The 13,773-nt window shown below is 39.3% G+C and overlaps 1 protein-coding gene across 30 annotated transcripts in view; it reads right to left on the bottom strand.

Moving 5' to 3' along the window:
• Nucleotides 1-13,773, bottom strand: part of ANKRD42 (ankyrin repeat domain 42) — a 59,740-nt gene that overhangs the window by 40,735 nt on the left and 5,232 nt on the right. For 20 of the 30 annotated variants that reach the window (XR_015157877.1, XR_015157878.1, XR_015157880.1 and 17 more), the window contains exons 2-3: nt 13,419-13,585; nt 3,325-3,432 (exon numbers count right to left, since the gene is read on the bottom strand). Coding sequence is in view for 20 of the 30 variants with exons in the window: in XM_086384581.1 (XP_086240707.1) it covers nt 3,325-3,432; nt 13,419-13,585 (275 nt within the window). In the remaining 10 variants the exon portion in view is untranslated. Of the gene's footprint in view, nt 1-3,324; nt 3,433-10,823; nt 10,955-12,435; nt 12,572-13,418; nt 13,586-13,773 lie in introns of those variants that run through there. The other 10 variants (XM_086384594.1, XM_086384590.1, XM_086384592.1 and 7 more) reach the window with 5 other exon arrangements.

Raw genomic sequence — 13,773 nt, 5'->3', positions numbered from 1 at the left:
GAGCCTGGAAGGCTGCAGTCCATGGGATCGCTGAGGGTCAGACATGACTGAGCGACTTCACTTTCACTTTTCACTTTCATGCACTGGAGAAGGAAATGGCAACCCACTCCAGTGTTCTTGCCTGGAGAATCCCAGGGACGGGGCATCCTGGTGGGCTGCCGTCTCTGGGGTCGCACAGAGTCGGACACGACTGAAGTGACTCAGCAGCAGGTACATATAATTCATAAATTTTTCATGAGCACAGATTAAAATTAACTTAAATAATTTAATGCTAAGCTAATAAAACTGAAATTTAAACTTCCTCTATTCCAAAAGCAGGATCTTTTATTAACTGGGTTTTTAATATAATAAAAGGACTTCACTATTAAAGTGACCAGTTCTAAGCTCCAAATCAAACTTCTAACTGCATCTGAGGAGATTCCATATGAATTTACACTTGGCCCAGTTTCTATATATGGGTTATGGAATATACACAACATGTCCCTCTATATAATATACAGAGTAATTAGTTTAAAAAATTATTAGCTAGCATTTTTCAATTTTATCTCCCTCAGACCTTTTTCTTTTCTAACCAGCCTATATTTACCAGTATCTCAGCTAAAGTTTACTTAGTCATAATTCCTACCAAGAGTTTTAGGAAGAATAGTTTCCATGATTTTGGCTGACTCTCATTAACAGACCAGTCAATAATCATCACAAACCACATACCAAGGGCTTACTACGTCACTACAAAGAATATGAAGATGTACTAACTTAGGGAATTAGGATATATGTAGAGACAAAGATAATCAACTATACAAAGCAGTCCTTAGTAAGTAAATGCACAGCACAGTACCCAAAAGCATCACAAAAGCTCCAAGAATGAAGAGATCACTTTGAGGAAGAAAAGGACAATCAAGACAGAGAGAATGGCTCAAACGAGTGCTTAGGGGAAGGCAAGCATCAAGTAAAACTTCATTTGACCCTGATACCCCCTTAAGTTACTACTGTATTTGTACCTTCCTTCCATTGCCTACTTTTCAAATTAACACCTCAGTGCCTGAATGTAAAGTCCACCTACAAACCGGATGCTATCTCTATCATTCCAGAAATATAGCCAACCTCCCACTATAGAGTTCTCCAATTCAATGGCATTTCCTTAAGTGTTGTTCCTTTTAGTTTTATTCTGTAACTGATACACTACCTGACTTCTTCAGCTTCTTCCTTCATTTGCAGTCGATGCATCCTGGCTCTCTATCTCTCTTTCTCCTCTGAATTCTTTACTCATTTCACTACTTGCTTCCATCCCCACTAGAAACATGCTTCAAAACTCAATTCTCCAGACACTCTTCTCTAAGCTTTATTTCTCCTGAAATCTTGCTCCCCAGTGCCCTTTTCAACCGCCTAGACCATCTGCACCTGAATGACTGACTGGCACCTTAAACTCAACATGGGCCAAATTGAACTCAACATCCTTCCTCCCAAATCTCCTCTTCCTCTCAGATGTCCCTATCTATAGTGCCATAATTATCCGTCATTCTGACTCAAAACCTTACAGTCTCACTATACTTTGTCAGTGCTTACTTTGTAAGATGTTTTAAATAATTTTATTTGTTTCTCATTGCAACCAACTAATCTTATCCTCTACGGTTAGTGATTATACCAAAAGTCTCCTGATTTTCTTGCTTCCAAACTATTCATTCTAGATAATCCTGGATGCATCTTGCTAAAATAACTTTCTAAAATACTGTTTTCATTACCACATTTCCCTGTTAACATACATGTGCATGTGTGTAATATGTGCATATATATATATATGCACACATATATACACACATATAAAAGTCTCTTTCCTATACAAATGAATCTTTATTCTATTACTAAGACATTTTACAAATCTGGCTTATCTAAACTTAGTTCAGAACAGTTCACATAACAAACCATCTACACTCAGTCAAACTCATACAATAGTATATTCCTTGAACACACCACACTTTTCCAATTCAAAGATTTCACACAGAATTATAGCATAGATGTTAACAGGACAAAGTCTGAATTCAAACTTCGGCTTTTTCACTAACATAGGCAACAATACTTAACTCTGAATCTGTTTCCTAATTTACATGAAAGGAAACTCAAAACACCATTGTATTAAATTAAGTGATGCATGGGAGACTGTGATTGACAAAAAGTGTTTGATAAATTTAATCACTATTTTTCTTTTCACATTCCCTACATATAATGCTTCCTCACAAATTATCTTCTTAAAATCAACTCATTCTTTTAGGATTAGCTGAAGTTTCATTTGGAAGTTTCATTCCCTCCATTTATGACTCCTCTATCTCAAGTTCTACAGTTCTTCTCATCTATACTTTCATGAGAATCTTACTCAAAGACTATGATGTGTACTGTTTTGTAACTCACTGAGTAAAGGTCCTGTCATTGCAAATAGAATCTCAGGCTTCTTACAGTTAGGGACTGTTTGCTTATACGATTTCGTATTCCTCCAAATTTCAATCCTTTCACTACATTTTTTTCAACCTACTTACTCCAATAAACTAGATCCTGACACATATTAATGTGTAACTCTAGCTAAGGAAATACATTAAATGAGGAATTTTAGGCATGGTAATCTGGACATGACTGTAACAGCCCTTAAAACAACCCAAACAGATAGCCAACTACTTTAGAGAGAAAATAATTTCAGATCTTAAACAATCTGTTTGAGTGATTTGTTTTGTTGTTTAATCGCTCAGTCCTGTCAGACTCTTTGAGACCCCATGAACTATAGTCCGCCAGGCTCCTCCGTTCATGGAATTTCCCAGGTAAGAACACTGGTGTGGGCTGCGATTTCCTTCTCCAGAGGACTGTCTTAACCCAGGGACTGAACCTGCATATCCTGCATTAGCCGGTGGATTCTTTACCACTGAGCCACTAGGGAAGGAATTTCTAAAGCAATTAAATGTATTGACTTTTAAAAAAAGTAACCAAAGGTTTCCCTGGTGGCTCAGTGGTAAAGACTCTGCCTGCCAATGCAGGAGACATGGGTTCAATCCCTGATCCAGGAAGATCCCATGTGTCGTGGAGCAACTAAGCCCATGAGCCACAACTGCTAAGCCTGTGCTCTAGAGCCCGGGAGCCCCAACTATAGAAGCCTGGGCACCCTAGAGCCTGTGCTCCCCAACAAGAGAGGCCACATCAATGAGAAGTCTGCATGCCGCAACCAGAGAGTAGTCCCCACTCGCTACGAGAAAAAAGCACATACAGCAATGAAGACCCAGGACAGCCATAAATAAATAAATAAAATTATAAGAAAAACAGAAAACATAACCAAGTTATTATTACCTGCATGCAAGCATCCTGTCCCCTGATAGCAGATATGTGAGCTGCCGTCCAGCCTCTTGCGGTTACTTGGGAGATATCAGCTCCATGCCAGAGGAGCCAATGAAGACACTACATTAAGAAAACAACCATGTTAACCATGTTAGCAGGATGTAACATTTTTATATCTTAGTCTATCATCATAAAATACTACATGGTTAACAACCATGTTAACCATGTTAGCAGGATGTAACATTTTTATATCTAACATGTTAACCATGTTAGATGTAAAACATGTTAACATGTAAACATGCTAACATGTAAACATGCTAACATGTTAACCATGTTAGCAGGATGTAACATTTTTATATCTTAGTCTATCATCATAAAATACTACAGCCTGAGAAGCATCACAAATGAATGAGGGCGCAGGTATAAGAAAAACAAAAGCACAATCACAGTGATATGGTAGCCCACATCTGGCCTTACTGTTGGGTAAACAATACGGAGTGGTAGGAGATGAGGAAAACTGGAGACCACCTTCCTTGTCCATAAGGTGAAATGCTACACTATCCCAGTCGGTTTTTGCACTGAATGAAACGCTGGTCCAAATCTTATGTTTGACCAATACTTTACAAGCCAAACAAAACATATCTGTGGTTAAATTCATTCAACAGCCACCAATTTACAACCTCTGCCATAGGTTTTGAAATGAGTCCAGAAAATTCTATATCAGAGCAAACACTGTTATTCTGAGAAGGCAATGACAAAAAACCATCCAAAAGAAAGAGAAATGCAAGAAGGCAAAGTGACTGTCTACAAAGGGTTTACAAAGAGCTGAAAAAAGAAGAGTAAGTGACATGCAAGGGAGAAAGGGAAAGATATACCCAACTGAATGCAGAGTTGCAGAGAATAGTAAGGAGAGATAAGAAGGCCTTCTTAAATGAACAATGCAAAGAAAGAGAGGAAAACAATAAAATGGAGAAGATTAGAGATCTCTTCAAGAAAATTGGAGCCATCAACAAAACACTTCATGCAAGGATAGGCACGATAAAGGACAGAAATGATAAGGACCTAACAGAAGTAGAAAATATTAAGAAGAGGTGGCAAGAATACACAGAACTACCAAAAAGGCCTTAAACCCAGAAAACCACAATAGTGTAGTCACTTACCTAGACCCAGATATCCTGGAATGCGAAGTCAAGTGGGTCTTAGGAAGCAATATTACAAACAAAGCTAGTGGAGGTGACGGAATTTCAGCTGAGCTATTTCAAATTCTAAAAGATGATGCTGTTGAAGTGCTGCACTCAATATATCAGCACATTTGGAAAACTCAGCAGTGGCCATAGGACTGGAAAAGGTTAGTTGTCATTCCAATCCCAAAGAAGGACAATGCCAAAGAATGTTCAAACTACTGTACAAAAATTGAGCTCCTTTCATGTGCTAGTAGCTTAAAATCCTTCATGGTAGGCTTCAGCAGTAGGGAACTGACAACTCCAGATGTACAAGCTAGATTTAGAAAAGGGAGAAGAACCAGAGATCAAATTGCCAACATCCATTGGATCATCAAAAAAGCAAGAAAGTTCCAGAAGAACATCTACTTCTACTTTATTAACTATGCCAAAGCCTTTGACTGTATGGATCACAACAAACTGGAAAATTCTGAAAGAGATGCAAATACCAGACCACCTGACCTGCCTTCTGAGAAATCTGTATGCAGGTCAGGAAGCAACAGTTAGAAATGGACATGGAACAATAAACTGGTTCCAAATTGGGAAAGGACTACATCAAGGCTGTATATTGTCACCCTGCTTCTTTAATTTATATGCAGAGTACATCTTGAGAAATGCTGGGCTGGAGGAAGCACAAGCTGGAATCAAGATTGCTGGGAGAAATATCAATAACCTCAGATATGCAGATGACACCTTATGGCAGAAGAAGAACTAAAGAGCCTCTTGATGAAAGTGAAAGAGGAGAGTGAAAGAGTTGGCTTAAGGCTCAACATTCAGAAAACGAAGATCATGGCATCTGGTTCCATCACTTCATGGCAAACAGATGGGGAAACAGTGGCTGACTTTATTTTGTTGGGCTCCAAAATCACTGTGAATGAGGACTGCAGCCACAAAATTAAAAGACGCTTGTTCCTCGGAAGAAAAGTTATGACCAACCTAGGCAGCTTATTAAAAAGCAGAGACATTACTTTGCCAACAAAGGCCCGTCTAGTCAAAGCTATGGTTTTTCCATTAGTCATGTATGGATGTGAGAGTTGGACTATAAAGCTGAGTGCCAAAGAACTGATGCTTTCAAACTGTGGAGTTGGAGAAGACTCCTCAGAGTCCCTTGGACTGTAAGGAGATCTAACCAGTCCATCCTAAAGGAAATCAGTCCTGAATATTCATTGGAAGGACTGATGCTGAAGCTGAAACTCCAATACTTTGGCCACATGATGTGGAGAACTATCTCATTTGAAAACACCCTGATGCTGGGAAAGATTGAAGGCAGGAGAAGGGGACAACAGAGGATGAGATGGTTAGACAGCATCACCAATTCAATGGACATGAATGTGAGCAAACTCTAGGAGATAGTGAAGGACAGGGAAGCCTGGCTTGCTGCAGTCGATGAGATCAGAAAGAGTCAAACATGAGTTAGTGACTGAATAACAAAAGAAAATAAGTAGCATATTTAAAAAGGGGAGGGAGCCAAATAAATCTTAAGATCTTTTAAAATTAACTTAAGTCTCAACAAATACAGTACTAGAGGTCTGTGCCACATATGGTGTCACTGTCTTTATATTTTCAACTTTGTCGTCTACCTTCAAGAAGTTTCTTTCTTGTGTCATTCAGATACACTGTCACATCAGTCATTATGACAAATCATTTTTTGGAAAGGGTAGTAACTTAGGTATCATCTGTCTATCACAGAGATTAACGGCTGATAAAATATAAGGGGGGTGGTGCTCAACCTCACTAATAATCACAGTAAGTCATTTGTTTTTACTCAACAAATATTTATGGAGTGTATGCTAACACTGCATAGGTAGTGCGGAATAAAACCACTGTAAACATTCATGTACAAGGTTTCTATCCTGAGTAAATATGTACAAGTGAGATTGCTAGGACACAGATAAGTATAAGTTTCACTTTATAAGAAGCTGCCAAACTGTTCTCCACAGGGGCTGTATCAGTTTACACTTCTACCAGCAGTGTATGAGACTTCTCATTGCTCCATATCCTTGTCCATATTTACTATTATCATTTTTCTGGGTTATGTTTTTCTTTTTGTTTTGCCATTCTAATAGGTGTGTAGTGGCATCTAATTGTGGTTTTAATTAGCATTTAATGATGTTGAACACTTTTTTCATGTGCTCATGACCAGTCATATACACTCTTTGAGAAAGTGTCTACTGAAACCATTTGCCCATTTTTCATTGGGTTTTTTATTTTACTACTGAATTGTGAGAGTCATACATTCTGGCTACAAGTTCTTAGTCATATTTATGATTTGCAAAAAGTTCCTATGTTTTCATCTAGAAGTTTTATTAAGGTTAAGTTTCACATGTGTTTATGATCTGTTTTCAGTACATCTTCACACACAGTACCAAGTATGAATTAAGGTTCACTTTCTTACATACGGCTGTCCAGTTGTGCCAACACCATTTAATAAAATACTGCTTTCCATTGGACTATATTTGCATCTCCGTCAATAATCAACTGACCAATCAGCAGGACTTCGGAAATGACTAAGTGAGGAGCGTAGTAAATCCTCCCCAAGAAGCAAATGACAAAGCTCGACAAAACTGTCAAAAACAACCATTTGGCCATCCAGTGGTTAGGACTCTGCACTTTCACTGCAGTAGACATGGGTTTGATCCCTGGTAGGGGAACTAAGATTCTGCATGCCAAGCAGCCATGGCCAAAAAAAAAAAAAAAAATTTAAAGACTCTGCAAGGCATATAACAAAATGACAAGCATGTATCAAGAAATATCTGCTGATTCTAAGAACAGGAGGAGCCTGTGGCATATTAGCCTGGGACTACAAGCATCCTTAGCCCCAGCTTCATGACACAGAAGTTCTACCCAGGTGGACAGCTCCACTGCCCTGCTGAAGAGACTGAGAAGTCCCTGCCCAGGCACATTTTAAAAACAAATCTACTCCTCAGTGACAACAATCTAGGAAAGCCAACATCAGAACCAGTCATGATACTGGTTGGGGCAAACACAAAACTAAAATCCTCCTAGAAAATCAACAGAAAAATTCAAGAAATGAGACAACCTAAGTTGCTAAGATTTTGAATGCTGATGAAAGTGAAAGCCTCTTGATGAAAGCAAAAGAGGAGAGTGAAAAAGCTGGCTTAAAACTCAACATTCAAAAGCCTTGCTAAAATTCCACTTATCCTTTCTGGTCTAAAAAGTTGGGTACATGTACAACGTCATTCATAGCCAGGAAAGATTGAAGAGGTCCCAAGCTGGCTGGACATTCCTGGCTAAGGCCTGAAAACACATGGAAAAAAAAAAAAGGCAAGCTGACTTGTAAACTGCTTGGACTTTGAAGACATTCCCCAAGCCATACACAGAATCATTAGCAAGGTGGTTGCCTTAGTGGCTCAAGGTATTTAAGCGCAGCCTCTGATTAACCACTGGCTGACCACTAAGCTATGCTATCCCAGGGGTGACCCCTATGAAGCCAGACTTTAAAAATAAGAAGGAAATTCCCTGGTGATCCACTGGTTAGGACTCAGCTCTTTCACTGCAGGGGGCACAAATTCAATCTCCAGTTGGAAAACTACTTATTAAGATCTCTCAAGCCACATAGCCAAACTAAATAAATATTTTAAAATAAAAGAATTAAAAAAAAAAAGAACAGTGCGCACAAACCGTGAGGGAAACAGATTCCACAAAATTAGTCCAAACAAACCAACATACAAACACAGAACAAGCACCCCAGGGAAGAGGGATAGAGGAAGTAGAATCTGAACCCAGAGGTGTTATGATATACAACCTTAAACATCCACCAGAATGTGCAATGAAGAAAAGGCAATCTCTTCAACAAGTGATGTTGAAAGTTTGACAGCCTCATTAAATCAATGAAGTTAGAACACACTCTCACACCATATACAAAAATAAAATCAAAACGGCTTAAAGACTTAAAAAAATAAGATATGACATCATAAAACTGCCAGAAGAGAACATAGGCAAAACATTCTATGACATCAATAGTACCAACGTTTTAGCTTAGGTCAGTCTCCCAAGGGAATAGAAATAAAAGCAAAAATAACAAATGGGACCTAATTAAAAAACAAGAATGTTGTAATATATACACAGGAAAATGAAGTAAATAGAAACTTTCTCTGAGAGGATACAGATGCTCAACTTAGTCTTCAAAGCTGTAATAAATAGCTTCAGAGAATGAAATGAAATTATTTTTTAAAGAATTTAATGAATTAAAGTATGATGACAACAATGATTCATCAAATAGAAAAAAAGAGAATTTTTTAAAAAGAAAATTCTGAAAGTACAAAATATATCTGAACTAAAAGTTTACTTTATGGAAGAAAGTGAAAAGAAATAAAGAGCCTCTTGATGAAAGTGAAAGAGGAAAGTGAAAAAGCTGGCTTAAAACTCAACATTCAAAAAACTAAGATCATGGCATCCAGTCCCATCACGTCATGGCAAATAGATGGGGAAACAGTGGAAACAGTGATAGGCTTTATTTTCTTGGGCTCCAAAATCACTGCAGATGGTGATTGCAGCCATGAAATTAAAAGATGGGAAATCTATGGAAACAGTGAGAGACTTTATTTTTGGGGGCTCCAAAGTCACTGCAGATAGTGACTGGAGCCATGAAATTAAAAGACGCTTGCTCCTTGGAAGAAAAGCTATGACCAACCTAGACAGCGTATTAAAAAGCAAAGACATTACTTTGCCTACAAAGGTCCATCTAGTCAAGGCCATGGTTTTTCCAGTAGTCATGTACGGATGTGAAAGTTGGACCTTTTAAAGAAAGATGAGTACTGAAGAATTGGTGCTTTTGAACTGTGATGTTGGAGAAGACTCTTGAGAGTCCCTTGGACTGTAAGGAGATCCAACCAGTCCATCCTAAAGAAAATCAGTCCTGAATATTCATTGGAAGGACTGATGCTGCAGCTGAAACTCCAATACTTTTGGCCACCTGATGCGAAGAGCTGACTCATTTGAAAAGACCCTGATGCTGGGAAAGACTGAAGGCAGGAGGAGAAGGGGACGACAGAGGATGAAATGGTTGGATGGCAACTCGATGGACATGAGTTTGACCAAGCTCCGAGAGCTGGTGATGGACAAGGAAGGCTGGTGGGCTACAGTACACGGGGTCACAAAGAGTCGGACACAACTGAGTGGCTGAACTGAACTACAGGGGCTCAAAAGCTGATTTCATCTGATAAAAGAAAAAAAATGAAGTCTAGTAAAGCACAGTTTTCACCAGTTATTAATTTAGTTGTCATTTTATACTACCAACATGTCCTACAAGTCTTAAGAAATCTCAGAAAGGTTAACAGAATGTAAAGGTATTAGTGCAACACCGAAGTAGAGAAGTAGGAGATGATCCTTAAATGGCAACAAAGAAATGCACCAAAACTTTTTTATTTAGATTTAATTTTGTTAAAATTCAACAAACATTTCTTGAACAGTTGCTATACACTGTGCTAGACACTAAAAATATAAATTTAATTCAACAAACTTAGCAATACGACAAACATTTATTGTGAATCCACAACATGACTCCAATATTCCAGACACTATACTAGATATTGAGGGAAAAAAAGATAAAACTCAAATGAAAAAAATGGTACCTTCAAAGAGCTCAAAATCTAACAGAGAATACAATTCCATGTGATAAATAGAATTTTTCAAAGGTGTATAAAATTGAGGGAAAAGTTGCTAGTTGGATGATACTGAGAGGGGAAATACAGAAGGCTCTGCTACTTGAGTAAGTGCTACTTGAGCTGGATTTCAACTGGGAAGAGGTGAGACCAGACACGTGAAACGGCTCATAGGCAGTCTGCAATAATATGAAACGGTAGACTGGTTTGGGAAATGCCAGTCGCCTGCACTGGAGCATAAAACAAGTCTGACAGGAGTGGAGGGACAGGGGTGGAGGCTGAAGAGGCGTCTACCATATTAAACAGCCCAAACTTTATCCTACAGAGCAGAGAGTCACTACAGGGACTTAAGGAAGGTTTTCTGGAGAAGGAAATGGCAACCCACTTCAGTATTCTTGTCTGGAGAATTCCATGGACAGAAGAGCCTGGTGGGCTACAGTCCACGGGGTCACAAAGAGTCGGACACGACTGAGTGACTAACATTTTCACACTTTCACTTTCTTTCAGGAAGGTTTACTGCTTCTGTTTTAGAGCAGTAATCTTGTGTGTCAGTTATAACTAGAGGTAGACGATCCAAGAAAGAAGGAAATCAAGTAGCTCTAAAGCAGTGGCTATGAAGGTGGAGACGACAATTCTAAGAGTCAAAGATGGAAGAGAATCAACAAACCTCGTCATCAGTTTTCACCACATCCATACGCACCGTGAGGCACTTCATCCAGACAAATGCTTATACTGAGTTTTGCTTCTGAGACAACTCAATAATGATTCAAAGGACATTTGAATCATTAGCCTGGAAAGCTAAGAAAGGGAGTGAAAAGAATAATGGTTTAGTTTCAGACCAAAAGAATGAGATGCCAGTCAGGTATGCATGAGCTGCTGATAAGCACTGTATGCAGAAACCACAATTCAGATTCTGGAGAGAAAACAATTCTGTGAATTATTATACAGAAGAGATCAGACAAGGAAGTCTAAAAATGGCCTGGAGGTAACATAGAAGAGAAAAGTCCACTGGCAGGGCATAAAGAAAACCACTAATTTGGCAGACTAAAATCAGTATTTCCTCTTCTCTTCAAAATCATTTTTAACAAAAAGGCAAGAAAATCCCATCGTTGATGAAGCTAAGAGACATCTGAAACCATAAAATAGATGGGAAAGCTGCCAAAGTGTAGATCCATCAGGGATGTGGGAGGAAACAGCAGAGAGAAGTCCCCACTCAGGGCTGCAGGCACAGACAGACCATCAGGCGCATTCCTCCCAGGTGAGAGGGAGCCACCAAAAGGGCAAAGGAGCAATCCCACAGTTCAAGTGGGGCACACAATCTGGTGGAGAGAGATTCTTTGGACCAGATTTGGTTCCAAGAAGCAGAAAAGCCCAAACAAACAGGAAGTCACACAGAGACTCCATATTCATAGAAAGCAGACTGTGCGGCAGGGGAAAAAGAGAGATGCATAGTGCAGCCTACAGGCAACAGGGAAATGTAATAGCTAAAATAAGCTCCCTACACACAACAGTGAGAATCATGAGGAAAATTCCAGTTGGCTTTGTACACAGCCCAAGAATAAAAAGTTGTGCGTACAAACAAACTTATCTATGAAATAGAATTCACCTGCAATGCGGGAGACCTGGGTTCCATCCCTGGGCTGGGGAGATTCCCTGGAGGAGGGCATGGCACCCCACTCCAGTATTCTTGCCTGAAGAATTCCATGGACAGAGAGCCTGGCGGGCTAAAGTCCATGAGGTTGCAAAGAGTCGAACACGACTAAGTGACTAAGCACACAGCACATGAAACAGAAAGAGACTCACAGACACAGAAAACAGACTTACCATTGCCAAGAGGGGGCGGGGCGGAGGGAAGGATTGGGAGTTAGGGACTAACAGACGCAAACTATCACATTTAGAATGGATAAACAACAAGGTCCTACTGTATAGCATAGGGAACTATATTCAATATCTGGTGATAAACCATAATGGAAAAGAAATGAAAAAGAATGTATATATACAAGCATAACTGAATCACTGCTGTACAGCAGAAATGAATACATTGCAAATCACCCATACTTCGATAAGATATATCAATAAAAAAAGGAATTTATGCATTAAAATATTAACTAAGCACTGCTTATACTATTGAAAAACTAAAGCCAATGAAATATCCATCAACCAAAAAATGAATACATTCTGATATTTACCTAAGAATAGACTACTACAACATGGCTGAAAGAAATGAACTAGAGTACATATAGGGAGAAGGACATGGCAATTCACTCTAGTGTTCTTGCCTGGAGAATCCCAGGAACAGGGGAGCCTGGTGGGCTGCGTCTATGGGGTCGCACAGAGTCAGACAGGACTGAAGCGTCTTAGCAGCAGCAGCAGCAGAGTACATATATGTAACCACCTCATTAAGTCAAAACTACATTGTTGAACAAAAAAAAGCAAGCTGCAGAATGATCCAAATAATATGACATTCATATAAAACATGTCATTTAAAACCATGATCTAATCATATGTAATAACAGCATGAAACATAGATGGTAATAATAAACACCAACTTCAGAGCAACAGTTACCTCTGGAGTTGGAAGAAGAGAAACGACACCTGGGAGGGGCGCTTAGGGGCTTAAAATGCATCTGTGAGATTCCATCTCTGCCCAAAATCTGAAGCAACTACAGCAAAAAGATCAGGATCTAATCTGTTATCCTCTGCAAGCCACCCTCTCTGCTGCTTTTGGAATCCAGCCACCACACTGAGAGGAACCACAAACTAGTCCACATGTGGCGACCTCACAGAGAGGCCTGCGTGGAGAGGAATCAAGATGGCCAGGGCCCACAGCCAGCCTCTACTACCAGATGTCTGTGTGATCAGGCCTTTGAAAGATTCCAGCCCTAGCTTTTAAATCCTCTTGCTGGAGCCCCAACATCATAGAGCAGAGCAAAGGTGTCTCTGATATCCAAATTCCTGCTTCACTCCTAAGCATAAATAGTTATTTTATGCCACTAAGTTTTAGGATACAATTTATTACAAAGCTAACCAGAACACCCAAATGTTAGTGAATTGAAAAGAAAAATATTTGTGTATATATGTATAACTGAATCACTCGGCTAAGCAGCAGAAATTAACATTGTAAATCAACTATGCTTCAATAAAATTTAAAAAAAGAAAAACATTTGCGGTGCCCAGCATAAGGCCTCAGTCCTGTTTGCTAAATTTACAAAGCTGCCAACAGCTCCAAACTTACCCAGTTTAATAATTTATAGTTTCTTACCTCCAAACTGCCAGAATGTGCTGCCCAATGTAAAGGGGTAAATTTATGGAGAACATCAACTTCGTTAATGCTGGCACCACGCTGTACGATTTCTGAAAGCTGCTTTACGTCTCCAGCACGTACTGCATCATGTATGCTACCAAAATGCACTTTCTTCCTGGCACCTACTGAAAAACCAAATTGCTTAAAATATATTGCAAAACTAAAAAAAGCCTAAGCATTGACATATATAATCTATCACGTGTAAAGTAGGTAACTAGTGGAAAGCTGCTCTATAACACAGGGAACCCAGCTCGGCGTTTTGTGCCGACCTGGAGCCGGGATGGAGGTTTAAGAGGTAGCGGTATATACGTAA

The sequence above is a fragment of the Bos grunniens genome, chromosome 29 (assembly GCF_055505025.1).
Source record: "Bos grunniens cultivar Pamir isolate PY7600 chromosome 29, Bosgru_T2T1.0, whole genome shotgun sequence".
Classification (NCBI taxonomy): Eukaryota; Metazoa; Chordata; class Mammalia; order Artiodactyla; family Bovidae; genus Bos; species Bos grunniens.
Note: the sequence above shows the minus strand (reverse complement) of the source record. Positions and strands in the feature narration are given on the sequence as shown.